The following is a 13,125-nucleotide window of genomic DNA, read 5'->3' as shown; positions in this document are numbered from 1 at the left end:
GAATAGTAAAGATGTTTTTGACATATTTACATTTTCTGTATTTAAAAACATTTCTGTAGGTTGGCCTTGGTCAGTTACATTACCAAGGAGGGCGCGGAGTTGAAATGGATCATGCAGTAAGACTCTTCTTTATTATTTTTCTCTGAAATGTGGCATTTCGTTTTGAACTTAAAGTTACTTATTATGAAACGCTTTTGGTGAATTAACCAAAAAATGTGTTTTACCTTCAGAGAGCCTTCAGATACCTCCAGCAAGCTGCTGATGCAGGAAATTCAAATGCCATGGCCTACTTGGGAAAGGTATACAGTCATGCAGTTAATATCAGATATTGTGATCTCAATGTACACAATGTTATAACCTCATCTTTGTTTTTATGCACCTATGATACACTCTCCATGAGAATTAAGGAGGCAAGTACATGTAGGCAAATTTTTACTGGAATAGGATACACCATCTATTGTACTGTAATAAGGTAAGTTGTGGAAGTTAAGCAGGAGTGTGAATCAATCTAAGTCCCTCATGCCTTGTGAAACTCAAACCAGTTCTAAGTTTTTAGTTGCATGGTTTATTGCTGAGGGAACCTGATTTTTCATATGTGACTATCACTGTGCACACTGCTAGTATTAACATTGGTCAAAATAACCTGTGTGGAGATGATTACCATAGAGGACAATATACCCATAACTGGTTAGCATCTTATCTAAGGAGAGCTCAATGTTAATGGAAGTTTCATTTTCTACTTGCAGCAAATGTAGATGTAAATCACCAAATCACTTGTATTTTTCAGATGTACTCAGAAGGAAGTACTGTTGTCAAGCAAGACAATGAGACAGCTTTCCAGTGGTTCAAAAAAGCTGCAGATGCTGTAAGTGAATAATAATACCTGAAAGGTGATGTGTTTGTGAGGCTTCCAGATCTCTACAAATGAGAACTTTCTTATTCTTGTTTCCTTTTGTTATGGCTGCAGGGTAATGCTATTGGCCAAAGTGGCTTGGGTTTGATGTACATGTTTGGGAAAGGGGTGAAGAAGGTGAGTTAACTAAGATTGTCACTTTTTTGTTGAGTCCATAGAGCAAGAAGTAGGAGTGTGTCTGAATAAAAGTTTCTGTCAACACACATCAGCCAATTTTGAGATTAGTGACTGGAAGCTTGCCTTTGCGTTAAATTTAACAGGACTATGAGAAAGCCTTCCAATACTTCAAACTGGCTGCTGAGCAAGGTTGGGTTGATGGACATCTCCAGATGAGAACACTGTATTACCGTAAGTTCTTTCCTAAAGTTGGTTTCTTTCTTTGTGTTGCTGAAATCTAACTGTGTTATCCTTAAAAAATTTGTCGGGAATACTGGTACTCATCGCTGGCTTCCCTAAAAGCTTGCCACCCCAATGTAATGAGTCAAACCATCTGTTTCTTACTCCAACCGGGTTGTTGTTCATTGCAGATGGACTTGGTGTGAGGCACGACTATAAGATGGCCATCAAGTTCTTTAATTTAGCATCACAGACTGGTAAGGGATGCTATTGACTATCCCCAACAACTTAAGCACATTATTGCAATTACAGTTATCTGGTGTGATAATCTAGCTGACAATAGTCCTGAATAGTACCAATCACAACCAACAAATGCTACTCGAGTCTTACAGCCAATCGCATTGTAATAAAACTGACCAATCAGTTTTCACAAAACAGAGTTACTTCATTCAACTGTGGAGTAATCTTCACTTGAATCTGATGATGACTTCCAACTAGATTAGCAAAGATTTATTAATAGAAATGGATGTTAGTCTTTTTTTGACTACCTCTGTGCCCTCTCAAGGACTAGCACACTACACAAGTGCCCTCTCAAGGACTAGCACACTACACAAATGAATTTCACTCCTTGGTCTAAAATCTACTGAATTTAAAAAAAAAAAAGTCTATGAAAAGATTGATTTAAGGTGCTTGTTACATGATTAATAAGGCCAATTGCCCTGTTATAACATTTAATAAAAATTAATCCTTTAATTGATCGACTAGAATGATATTTAATCAACCAAATTTTGAGGAGTACTTTTATGGAGCAATGTATCTCCCAGCTGACTCTGTAAACCCTTTAACTCCCAAGATCTGATTGTTAATTCTCCCCTCTTGCTGTTACACATTTCCTTGTAAATTACTTATAAGAATTTGGTCTAAGATCAAGACAACAACTTCTACCTGATAAGTTTGAATATTCTCATCAGCTGTGTGTTGGACAATGTAAGGATATTAGAGGGAGAAGTTTCATGTTGATCACTTCTGAGAGTTTAAAGGTTAATTAGTTCAGTGAGCATGAAGAATCAGTTTTGGAGGCTTGATAAGTCATAGAATTAATGTCACTAAATGTACTATTTTAGGTCATGTCCTGGCATTTTACAATCTTGCTGTCATGCACGCATCTGGAACAGGAGTCTTGAGATCTTGTAACACTGCAACAGAGGTAGGTTTTCAGTTAAAGTGTGGAAAGATTATTTATTAGGAGTTTATAGAAAAAAATGGAATATGGTTGTTTAAAATGAACCCATGTCTTAACTACATTTCTTTTGTGAACAGAAAATGCTTTCCTAGTCCCGTTTTGTTGTATGAAATTTTTTTGAAGCAAAATCTGTGGATTGCCAGCGACAATATTGTATATAACTGTTGGTTACCAGTCATTTTTCCAGTTTTAGGCAAATGTTTTGGTAATTTATATCTACACCCTAGGAAACAATAACTAAGCCATGCTAAGTATGCTGATAAAAATGAATTGCTCTTCAGGTACATCAAAACATTTATACACCAGATATATCATACCTGCCCCTTTCCTCCCTCGGACCAAATTAGGTTTGTTGTAGACTGCCATATATACAGAGTTTTGGTGAAGGACATAATTAATTACATTGTTCTGGGTGTGGGTTATCTTTCCCAAACAGCTTTTCAAGAATGTTGCAGAGCGTGGAAGGATAGCACAGATGTTAATGGAAGCACATGAGGCATTTTTAACCGAGCTGGTAATATAGATACTGCCTTGCTGAAGTATGCTTTGCTCGCAGAACTGGGATATGAAGTTGCACAAAGCAATGTAGCCTACATTATTGATCATGGTAAGTTTTTTGTTTTGTAATCCACCATGTTGTGTAGAGTATGGAAGTCAGTACTGTGGATATTATTATGAAAAGACATACATTTAAGCTCTGAAACAGCCACGGCAGTCTACTATATCAGACTGGCTTCTCTATAATAACAAAATTCATAGCCATGCAGTGTTAAATCTTGGCTACATACACTGTACATGACTGAGGGTCCTACTTCCATTTGTGGTTTCTGAGTAGTGCTTAATGGTAGAGGTAGGGTATCAAATTTAATGCCCTATTTTCTTTAATACTCAAGGCTCTAAGAAAAAGTCTGGAAGAGGAAAGAATTAAGGGAATTGATATTCAAAGGAAGGATAGTCTAAATAGAGTTAGTCCTTATGAGATCCCTCTACCATTTTGAACACATGGTTCTGTGTAAAGTTTGGTATTCCCTATCATGGCAGTATCATCATAAACACTTTTGTGAAAATCTGTAAATATGGTGTGTCTAAACACTGGAGAATTGACTCGGGAAACCTCATGTGGTGAAAAGACAGTAATTGCTTGTATTTGTGACAGGTTTGACTTCAGTGATACTTGAGAATGAAACATTTCCCCGAGCCCTGCTGTACTGGACAAGAGCAGCCTCTCAAGGTTATTAGATTAACTTGGAAGGAAACATTATAATTTTAATTGTAAAGCGTCAACATGCTTGATCAAAAGCTCATTTTGCAGCAGTATTCACAGTACATGGAAGCAATTGAGATTGAGATATAATATCCCTTTGTGTGATGGAAATTATATTTTTGTCAAATTATTTCTCAAGTTGATATTTTGACAACTGATTGCCAAAATGACTGCAAAACAGGCCTTGTGTTTGTACATTTGTTGTTTATACTTATGTGTGCAAAGTGCACACTTTGGAACAACCTTTGAGGCTGTTAATTTGACAAAACGTACAACATAGTGTTTTGAAGTATTGTTCAACAGTACATTTGAAAACTTCATTTTCTAGTGACCACTGAATAAAAAAAAAATGAGTGTACTTCTTTCAGTGTTAGTCTTTACTTATTAGGAAGTGATTGAGTAGAAGTAAAACCTTGAAGTGAAGCCTTAGAAGTGATTGACATGTGAATTTTTCTCACAATATCAAAACATTAGTAAGGAGTTACTGAGAGTAAATAAACCTGTCTGCTGATGGGTGATGTCTTGATGTAACAACAAATTCTCTTAAATGATTAAGGAGAAAATTAATAGAAGTTTAAAAAGAGAACTACAAATTAGATCTTAGCTCTGTAATTACAGGTAGTTGACTGGTTTTTTTCCTTCATTGTCACTGAAAGGAAACACTGCAGCAAGAGTGAAAGTTGGTGATTATCATTACTATGGATATGGAACAGATATTGACTATGAAACAGCAGCATTCCATGACAGATTGGCTTCCGAGCAGCAGCACAACGCACAGGCAATGTTTAATTTGGGCTACATACACGAGAGGGGACTGGGTATGAGACTGGTAAAGCAACGTTATTTCTGATGGAACACACAAAAGTGACATGAAATTTGAATGTTGATCGTGGAAGGTTGTAGAGAAGGATTCTTCTCAGAGCAGAAGAGCAAGAAATATCCTGATTTAATGACGGTTACATTATTTTGAAACCCATCTCTTAAGCATACAGCTGAAGTTCATGAGAAGCATCCAAAATTCTTGTAACTTTACAAGTTTGGGATTGAACCCAAAATCTTCAAAACTTGAGACAAACAAGCTTCCGGTTTGTTGAAAGTTATGCTCTCCCTGAAGTTAATTAAACCCACCGTACAATGAAATTCAGACAACTTTATGTTACTCACTACTTGAAATTTAAAGGTTGAAAAGGTATGTAACTAAAGGGTCTAAATTATTTGTTAAATATCAATGACTTGTGTCATTTTTTTCTGTCAGGACATTCATCTTGCCAAAAGGTTTTATGACATGGCAGCTCAGACCAGCCCTGATGCCCAGGCTCCTGTCTCTCTTGCTCTGCTAAAGCTAGGCGTGTTTTTTACTTGGGAGTGGATTCAAGAGGTATTAGAGGAAATTGCCTCTTAAAGCTTTAAATTCCCTCCCGCATCTGTTTTCAGAATTTCGCCTTTTCACGTAGAGAAATTTTTTCTACAAAGTTACCGGCATTAATAGCTTTCACTAAGCTTCTCCCAGATACTTTGAAAAATAGATTAAACAGAATTGAGAGATGTAAAATGTACATACATCGTTCAAAAGATCACAGAATAGCCCTAGAACGGGTAGAAAATGGACGGAATGTCGAGAGGAAAATGGGATAATTAAAGTGGACTCAAATTTCCGCTTTTGTTTCCCATGACAACCGTCAAGCGTTGTTCCCCTGCTACATTGCTTGTCTCCTCTGACCGAGAGAGCCTGGCACAGCCAACCATTATTACGAAGAGGTTGTGATTGACTGGGCCAGACTAATCTTTGAGATATTCAAATGAACGTCTCTCTTAATAGTTTTCCCTTTTTATTGTTTGTTTTTCAGAATTACGGATCATTGAACTTGTCAAAGTTTACCAATTTACAAATTCTTCTTCTACTTCGAAGGAGACAATAAACATCTTTTGTAGAATTTGTACAGTAACCATAGCTTGTATGACTTTGCAAACAGTTTTGATTTTAAGCATAATAAAATATTCCGGTTTCTTGTGGTTGGCTGAGTTTTATATTTGGGGTTTCTATTTGCTGTAAAGGGCTAAGCTAAGAATGGAAAAGATTTACATCGACGAAAAACTGAGATTTCAGACACTCAAGGCAGGATTTACAAGCTGGATCATCTCTCGTTTAATTCCTTTTTAACCAAGAGATCCTTTGAATTTTATGCCATCGCAATTCAATTGTTTCAGTTATCCTTCAATTTTTAACAGTTTCCGGGAACTAGTTCTTAATTTTCTTTTACAGAAACACTGCATGACCATTTGAAATTTTTAGCTGAGAGTTTCCCATCAGAACAACTTAATTGGAGTTTTTTCTTTTACAAAATTGTTTATTTTCCTTTGTTTCAAACTCATTATCGTACATTCATGCAAACTCGAACTACGAGGGAACTTAATTATGATTCGCAAGAAACATTTGACCAAAATATTTTTATCCTCATTTACAAGAAAAAGGTAGCGAAAGGTTTACTTCTGAGCGCCGTTTTGTCGTCTGTTAGTCATTAAATCAGTCACAATAGCTTCAAAGTCGTGTATGAAGCTACATCAACTAGTTGTATCATTGTTCACCTTTTTGCTACGTTATCACTGGTGTTCAACTCGAAAAATTAAAATGTGCAGGTACTAAAAGCTCATCTTACTACCAGGGATTTTCATGACATACTTGTTTGAAAAAATCACAGAATAAAATTGTACAAGGATCGCGAATTGCGCTCTAAATCAGCGCCTTGTACTTGTCTACATAGAAAAGTCAATCCATATGTAAATGATCAAGTGACGGAACACTGTTCTCATTTCTTTAGCATTGTTCGATGTCTTCGTCAAATTCAAGCGTAACGTCATCACCAATGATCACAAATGGAGCCCAGTTCTTTGGAGCACTAAACTCCTCGGATTCTCTCAGGCATTTCATAGCTTTATGGAGAGCCGCACTAGCATTGTTGCCATCCCTGAGATGTTTATAGAATATTTTCATGAACTCCATTGTGGCCTCGTCACCAATTGCCCAGAGTGACGCCAGAACAGAGCGGGCACCAGAAGCCAAGAGAGCCCATGCCAAACCAACCACGCCTTCGGCAGAAACTTTCCCTCGACCACTGTGACTAAAGCTAAGCACGACAAGTCTTGCTCGAAGCTTCAGAGCTTTGATATCTGACATTTTCAGCAGGTAGTCTTCCTTCTCCGGTTTCCGGTACTTCCTTGAAGGATTTGGGGCCAAAAAAATGTAACCTGTCTCCGCGCTTCCATGCGTGGCGATGTGGACCAAAGCGACAGAAGCAATACGTTTCAGTACTTCGTCTTTAGTCGCTTCCTTTCCGACGAGTGGTGTGGCGTTGATGATTTCTCCAATCATTTGCACTTCCTTTTCAGCGTGAGGCAATGGCTGAAACAAAGGTAATCCAAGGAGATCTGTTATCTCCTCGAAACATGGATTACCCACAAGCAGCGCACCACTCTTACAATGGTAGTTTTCAGGACAATCTTTGATTAGTTTCAAAGTGGTCAGCGACGGAGCGATGCGAATCTTAAACGTTTCACTGAGGTACTTGGAATCTTTATCGACGAAGGCAGCAAAGGGAACCAGACCTAGTAGACCATCGGGAACAATGAGTAATTCATCGCCTTTCAACTCGTTTGCGATGGGACCAATAACAGTATCATACAACAGTCGCAAGGAATTCCTCTGACTTTGTGGTGACTTCAACATTTCGTGACAAGTTTCTTTGTCCAGTGGCGATTCCTCTCTGGGTACATCCAGACGAAAGCGGTCCTCTGACAGTAACGCCGACGTTTCATGACAAGAGTCTTCGTCTTGCTCCAACAGATCCGGCCTCAATGCATCCATAGAACGATCCTCGCAGAAAACTCGAGCGGCAAACTCATTCTCTTTGAAAGCTGCTTTTTTCAAACATTTTAAACAGCAGGGACAGGGATCATTCCCGAACTTGTAATCGTGTTTTGCCTCCTTTCGTCGAAATTGAACATCGTTCCCGTTACTGACCAGCCATACATTAATCGTCTCTTTTACAAGTGAAATGAAAACTGTTTGTGTGGAAACCAAAGGTGCTACGTTAGGTTCTGATGTCCTGGGCGGAGGAAATTCCATCTGATATTTTTGCTTCATGTAATCTAGTAAGATCTGTGCTCTTCCTTGATCAACAACACACAAAGCCTCGCCAAAGTTTGAAAGTTTCAGCAAAGTTCTGCTCAGGGCATCGTACTCAATCTGACGAGCATTTCGTATGCATATTTTGTGAGCATCTTCAGCCTTGATAATGTCCCTCGCATCATTTACGAGCTTTAAAGCGGACCGATAATGATCCAAGGCTTCATGTGGGAGATTGAAGCTTTCCATAGTACGGCCAAGGATATAATTCGCCACTCTCTCGCCACATTTGTTTCCTTTTTCTTTTGCAAAGGCAAGACTTTTCATACCGTAGTTAACAGCTTCCTTGAAATTATTGAGTCCAAGATAGGCCTCACCCAAATTGTGGTAGGTACATCCTTCTGGCTCTTCTACCTCCTCTTCTTCAGCAATGCTAAGAAATTGGCCGAATAATTCGATGGCTTTCATAAAATCTCTTCGCAGCAGATGAGCCCGGGCAAGACCGAAATAGGAGCTTGCTTCTGCTTTCCTATTCTTGATTTCTTTAGCAATGGAAAGTTGAATGTCAAAGTACCCTTTGGCTGTGCTGAACTTACCAAGGATGTTATGAACCAACCCAAGGTTGCTGTAAGCGTCTTGTTCACCATCGCGGTCCCCTACGTCTTTGGCGATGTCGAGTTGTTGCATGAAGTTCTCTGTTGCTTTTTCATAATCGTTGACATAAAATCGATAAGTTTTGCCCAAGAAGTTTTTAGCTTTTCCTTCCGCAACTTTATCCCCAGTATTTTTGGCAATGATCACACTTTGCTCCGCGCACCATATGGCTTGATTATAATCACTGAGGACGCGATAACAATGTCCAAGGTGAAGGTTTGCCTTTCCCTCTCCCACTCTGTCCCCAAGTTCTTTTGAGATAACAAGGTACTTGTTGTAGTGTTCGATGGCTTGTTTATAATCACTGAATTTATCATAGAAATGGCCAAGGTGGTGGTTTGCATGTCCCTCTCCATCTCGGTCTCCTAGTTCTTTAGAGATAACAAGGTACTTGTTGTGGTGTTCAACGGCTTGTTTATAATCACAGAGTGCATCATAGCATTTGCCAAGGTGGTGGTTTGCACGTGCCTCTCCACCTCGGTCTCCTAGTTCTTTGGAGATAACAAGGTACTTATTGTGGTGTTCTACGGCTTGTTTATAATCACGGAGTTCATAATAGCATTTGCCAAGGTCGCGGTTTGCATTTCCCTCTCCACCTAGGTCTCCTAGTTCTTTGGAGATAACAAGGTACTTGTTGTGGTGTTCTACGGCTTGTTTATAATCACTGAGTGCATAGTAAGCATCTCCAAGATCCCACGAGACTTCGCCTTCGTAAGCTCTGTCGCGTTCTTGTTGGGCAATCCTTAAACTGTGTATAAAGTTTTCTATCGCTTTTTTAGTATCATCAACCTCGTTGTACGCTTCGCCAAGATTTTTGTAAGCGAACATTTCTTCCCTTGCGTCGCCATCGAGTTTCGCATTGACGAGATCTTGCTTTCGTTGCTCTAGTAGGTCAGACTTTTTTTCTGCCATGTTTCAATGTGCTTCTTATCCAGTGTAAAACTAAGAGTAAAAATATGACAAAGGACAGTGAGTACGTTTTTGGAACAGATATCAACTTTTCCATAAAATTGGCCTACAGCAAGGCTAGCGTTAGTCTGAGATGACTCAAGATAATACCATGGGGGTAGAAACTGCTGTTGAAATTTTGAAAACTCCGCTTACTGCAAAGAGAGGCAGCATACTGAAATAAAGTGGAACTGACAAAAATCATAAGGATGGAGGGATAAAAAATAAAACTATTAATTATAATGTTATCACGTGTGGTGTGAATAATTAATTCGGTTCTGTCAAATTTTACTCGTATACATATGATCGGTACCCTCATATAGAAACGTAATGTGAAATGATATGGTATATAAGTATCCAGTGGAGCCTTGAGCTTCCTGATCATGTCGTGGATCATCGAAAGCTCGAAGCCTTTTTTTAATATTTTGTGATCATTTTTTTTATTTTTACAGTAGCTCAAAACCTCACTGGAAACTCCTATTACCACCATTTTAAAAGTCTTCTGAAGGACAACATGAAACGATCAATACTGAATGTCATAAATTATGTAATTATGACGCCACAATATGCGCGATATTCTTCTGAGCTTCACAAATAAAGAAAACAGGTTTCTTGACCATCGTGATACTACGTCGTTATTACAACAATAGTTGTAACATTGGTGCCGTGACTAGGATGACAGAAGACATAAACAAAATGAAATCGATCTAAGCAGCCTACAAAGGACACTGCACACAAGATTTTAACGAGGCAGAAAAACTCATATCTTCAAAGAGTTCAGATCACCGGAATTGGAGGCACTCGTGGACAGACTCACACGAAGAGCTGGGGAAATAGCGCAGATGGATGCTAAAATTGTGATGTCTTTGAAGACAGAGGAAGACATTCTAAAAGAAACAGAATCAGCCCTATTGTTTCAATACAATATAACGGACTGGCAATTCAAAATTAAACAATTTTTCAAGAGTAAACAAGAAACACCGGTGAGTCAGTACCATCATAGTAGTTTCAAACAAGCATCAACGCCTCGAATGCATATCAATTTACCCAAGATAAACATCAAATCCTCTGGAGGAGATCCACTTGAATGGCTCACATTCTGGGATAACTTTAGTGCAGCTATCGATAAAAATCTTGAACTAAGAGATGTTGGAAAAATGAATTATCTAAATGGAATAGTTAAAGGAGAAGCAGCGCGCGCTATCTCCGGGCTGCCATTGACTGAAGAAAATTATAGAAAGGCAACTGAGCTATTAAAAGAGCGCTTTGGCAAAACCCAAAATTTGACCAACTCTTACATGGAATCATTAGCCAAGATCCACGCGCCATCAAGTGACACAAAAAATCTAAGGAAATTTGACGATCTATGCGAAGCCAATATTCGTGGCTCAGAAACACTTGGAGTAATGACCGAATCATATGGAAGTTTGCTAATTCCCATACTCCTAAAGAAAATACCCGAAGACATACGCCGCTTAATATTCAAAGCGGATCCTTTGGCAGATAGCTCTCTGGACAGATAGAGGGTAGCCATACGACAAGAAATTGAAACACGAGAGAATGGCCACATATCCTCTCTAGAATTCTCTCTAGAATTCCTTGGACGAAGAATTATTCGTACAAACTGCTGGCGCTATACTAACCAATGCTCAGCAAAAACAAAGATTTCTCAACGGAAAACCGAAAGTATCACGACCATGCACTTACGGCGCGGAAACACACCGCCCAGAGAAATGTGACAAAATTACATCAGTAGAGGAACGGCGATCTATCCTTCAACGCCAACAAAGATGTCTCAACAGACTCAAACATACGAAAATTCAATGCTACTCAAAAGGTCGATGTGTGAAATGTAAGAAGAAACACCATACTTCAATTTGCAAAGAAAAACAAGAAAATCCAACACAAAGCTCATCATATTAAATGAAAGAAAACAAAAATTCAAATAGTAGTCAGTCACCTACAAATACCATGGCGAAGAACTCAACCCACATAGGAGCAACGCATTACTTTCATCCTACAAATCATATCCTGATGCAATCCGCCATCACAAAGATAAGAGCCGGTAAACAATATCGTCAAGCTCACATCCTGTTCGATACGGGATCACAAGGAACCTTTATTAATCTGGCCTAGATTCTTGTGGCTAAAAGACATAAACAAATCCGTTAACAGTGCGGATAATTTGGAAGCTTGCAGATTTTGCCGCGTTCTATTTGGAGCAGCGCCCTCAACCCTCTCTACTAAACGCAACAATACGATATCACCTCAAAGAAAAAGAGAACTGGATAAAGCCTTAGAATATTATTCTTTGTCGCGAAGTTATCTACAAGAAGCAGGCGTGGATCTTCGACAGTGGACCTCTAATTCAACCGCTTTAAATCGCAGAGCACAAGAAAATAATGCATATGCAGCTCAAACGACACAAATCCTAGAACTGACGTGGAATTCAACAAATGACATGCCATCCCTTTCACTCGAAAAAATGATCAGAAAATCAGAAGCTATCACAAAACTTACTAAGAGATCCACGATCAGCTTTGAGTCAAAATTGTTTGACCCCCTGGGATATGTTGAACCCATTACAGTTAAAGCAAAGATCATGATCCAGGATCTATGGAAACAAACTTAAGTTGGGATGAGGATGTTCCAAGCGAACATAAGGACCAATGGCTAAACTGGATCAGTGATGTCAGCAATTTGACATCGATTGAAATACCCAGACCATACTTCCTCACAAGCATTTCTAAAAGACAACTTCATATATTCTGTGACAGCAGTCAACTAGCTTACGGAGCAGTAGCTTACCTAACAGGAATGTCAGGAGCTGAAATATACACTGCGTTCACAATGGCTAAAACCAGAGTTGCACCCATTAAAACACAGACCGTTCTACAACGCAGGTCCTCTTTATGTTCGCGACCAAGGAAATCAAACTTCATCTAAAGTTTATATTTGTCTATTCACTTGTGCCGCTGTACGAGCCTTAGATCTCGAGTTAGTGGAAGATCAGACAACCCAGGCCTTTCTTAGGGCATTCAGAAGATTTATCAGTCGACGAGGAGTTCCCGAATGTATCATTTCTGACAATGCAAAAACCTTCAAAGTTGGAGCTTAAGAACTCCAAAAGATAAAAAAACCAAGTCCTCAAGGCCAATGCATCACAACAGTTCCTCGCCAACCATAACATCACATGGAAATTCATAACATAACGAGCCCCGTGGTGGGGTGGATTCTACGAAAGACTTATTGGACTAGTGAAAAGATGTCTAAAAAAAACTTTAGGCAAAGCCTATCTGAACATGATTAAACTAAACACAATACTCATTGAGGTAGAGGCAGCGTTAAAAGGCCGTCCCTTGACATATCCTTACGTGGATATTAACGATGCCTCTCCTTTGATCCCATCACATTTCTTATGTGGACACCGTCTTCTGACATTACCAGACACAAGAGTTAGCGTCAAAGAATCAGATCCAGACTACATCCCAACTGATATTTCAACAAAAGAGCTAAAGAAGAGAGCAAAGTATCACGAGATAATGATACAGGCCTTCTGGACTCGATGGCAAAAAGAATATCTGACAAGTCTGCGTGAATATAACTCTTATCAAATGAAAACATCAAACAAGACAGCAGTTGCT

The 13,125-nt window shown here is 39.0% G+C and overlaps 3 protein-coding genes across 3 annotated transcripts in view; 1 reads left to right on the top strand and 2 right to left on the bottom strand.

Moving 5' to 3' along the window:
* LOC131792129 (protein sel-1 homolog 1-like) overlaps positions 1–5,747 on the top strand; it is a gene marked incomplete at its 5' end in the record, with an annotated part of 7,064 nt that extends 1,317 nt beyond the window's left edge. The window contains 13 exon segments of the mRNA XM_066171876.1: positions 60–116; positions 231–299; positions 788–865; positions 968–1,030; positions 1,174–1,261; positions 1,441–1,506; positions 2,374–2,456; positions 2,929–2,997; positions 3,000–3,099; positions 3,649–3,723; positions 4,413–4,585; positions 5,012–5,134; positions 5,604–5,747. Of these exon segments, the coding sequence (XP_066027973.1) occupies positions 60–116; positions 231–299; positions 788–865; positions 968–1,030; positions 1,174–1,261; positions 1,441–1,506; positions 2,374–2,456; positions 2,929–2,997; positions 3,000–3,099; positions 3,649–3,723; positions 4,413–4,585; positions 5,012–5,134; positions 5,604–5,675 (1,116 nt within the window).
* A 492-nt stretch (positions 5,748–6,239) lies between these two features.
* Positions 6,240–8,238, bottom strand: LOC131792182 (tetratricopeptide repeat protein 28-like). Its single transcript, XM_059109560.2, has one exon. It carries the CDS (start codon positions 8,204–8,206, stop codon positions 6,572–6,574), a length of 1,635 nt encoding a protein of 544 aa, XP_058965543.2. The 5' UTR covers positions 8,207–8,238; the 3' UTR covers positions 6,240–6,571.
* A 51-nt stretch (positions 8,239–8,289) lies between these two features.
* On the bottom strand, positions 8,290–9,445 carry LOC131792027 (G-protein-signaling modulator 2-like). The gene is made up of 2 exons (XM_066171875.1): positions 8,476–9,445; positions 8,290–8,312 (listed from the first exon to the last, which is right to left on the bottom strand). Exons 1-2 carry the CDS (start codon positions 9,443–9,445, stop codon positions 8,290–8,292), a joined length of 993 nt encoding a protein of 330 aa, XP_066027972.1.
* Between the last annotated feature and the right edge of the window lie 3,680 nt (positions 9,446–13,125).

The sequence above is a fragment of the Pocillopora verrucosa genome, chromosome 9, assembly GCF_036669915.1.
Source record: "Pocillopora verrucosa isolate sample1 chromosome 9, ASM3666991v2, whole genome shotgun sequence".
NCBI classification, from domain to species: Eukaryota; Metazoa; Cnidaria; class Anthozoa; order Scleractinia; family Pocilloporidae; genus Pocillopora; species Pocillopora verrucosa.
The sequence above is the reverse complement of the archived record's forward strand: the minus strand, read 5'-3'. Positions and strand labels throughout refer to the sequence as shown.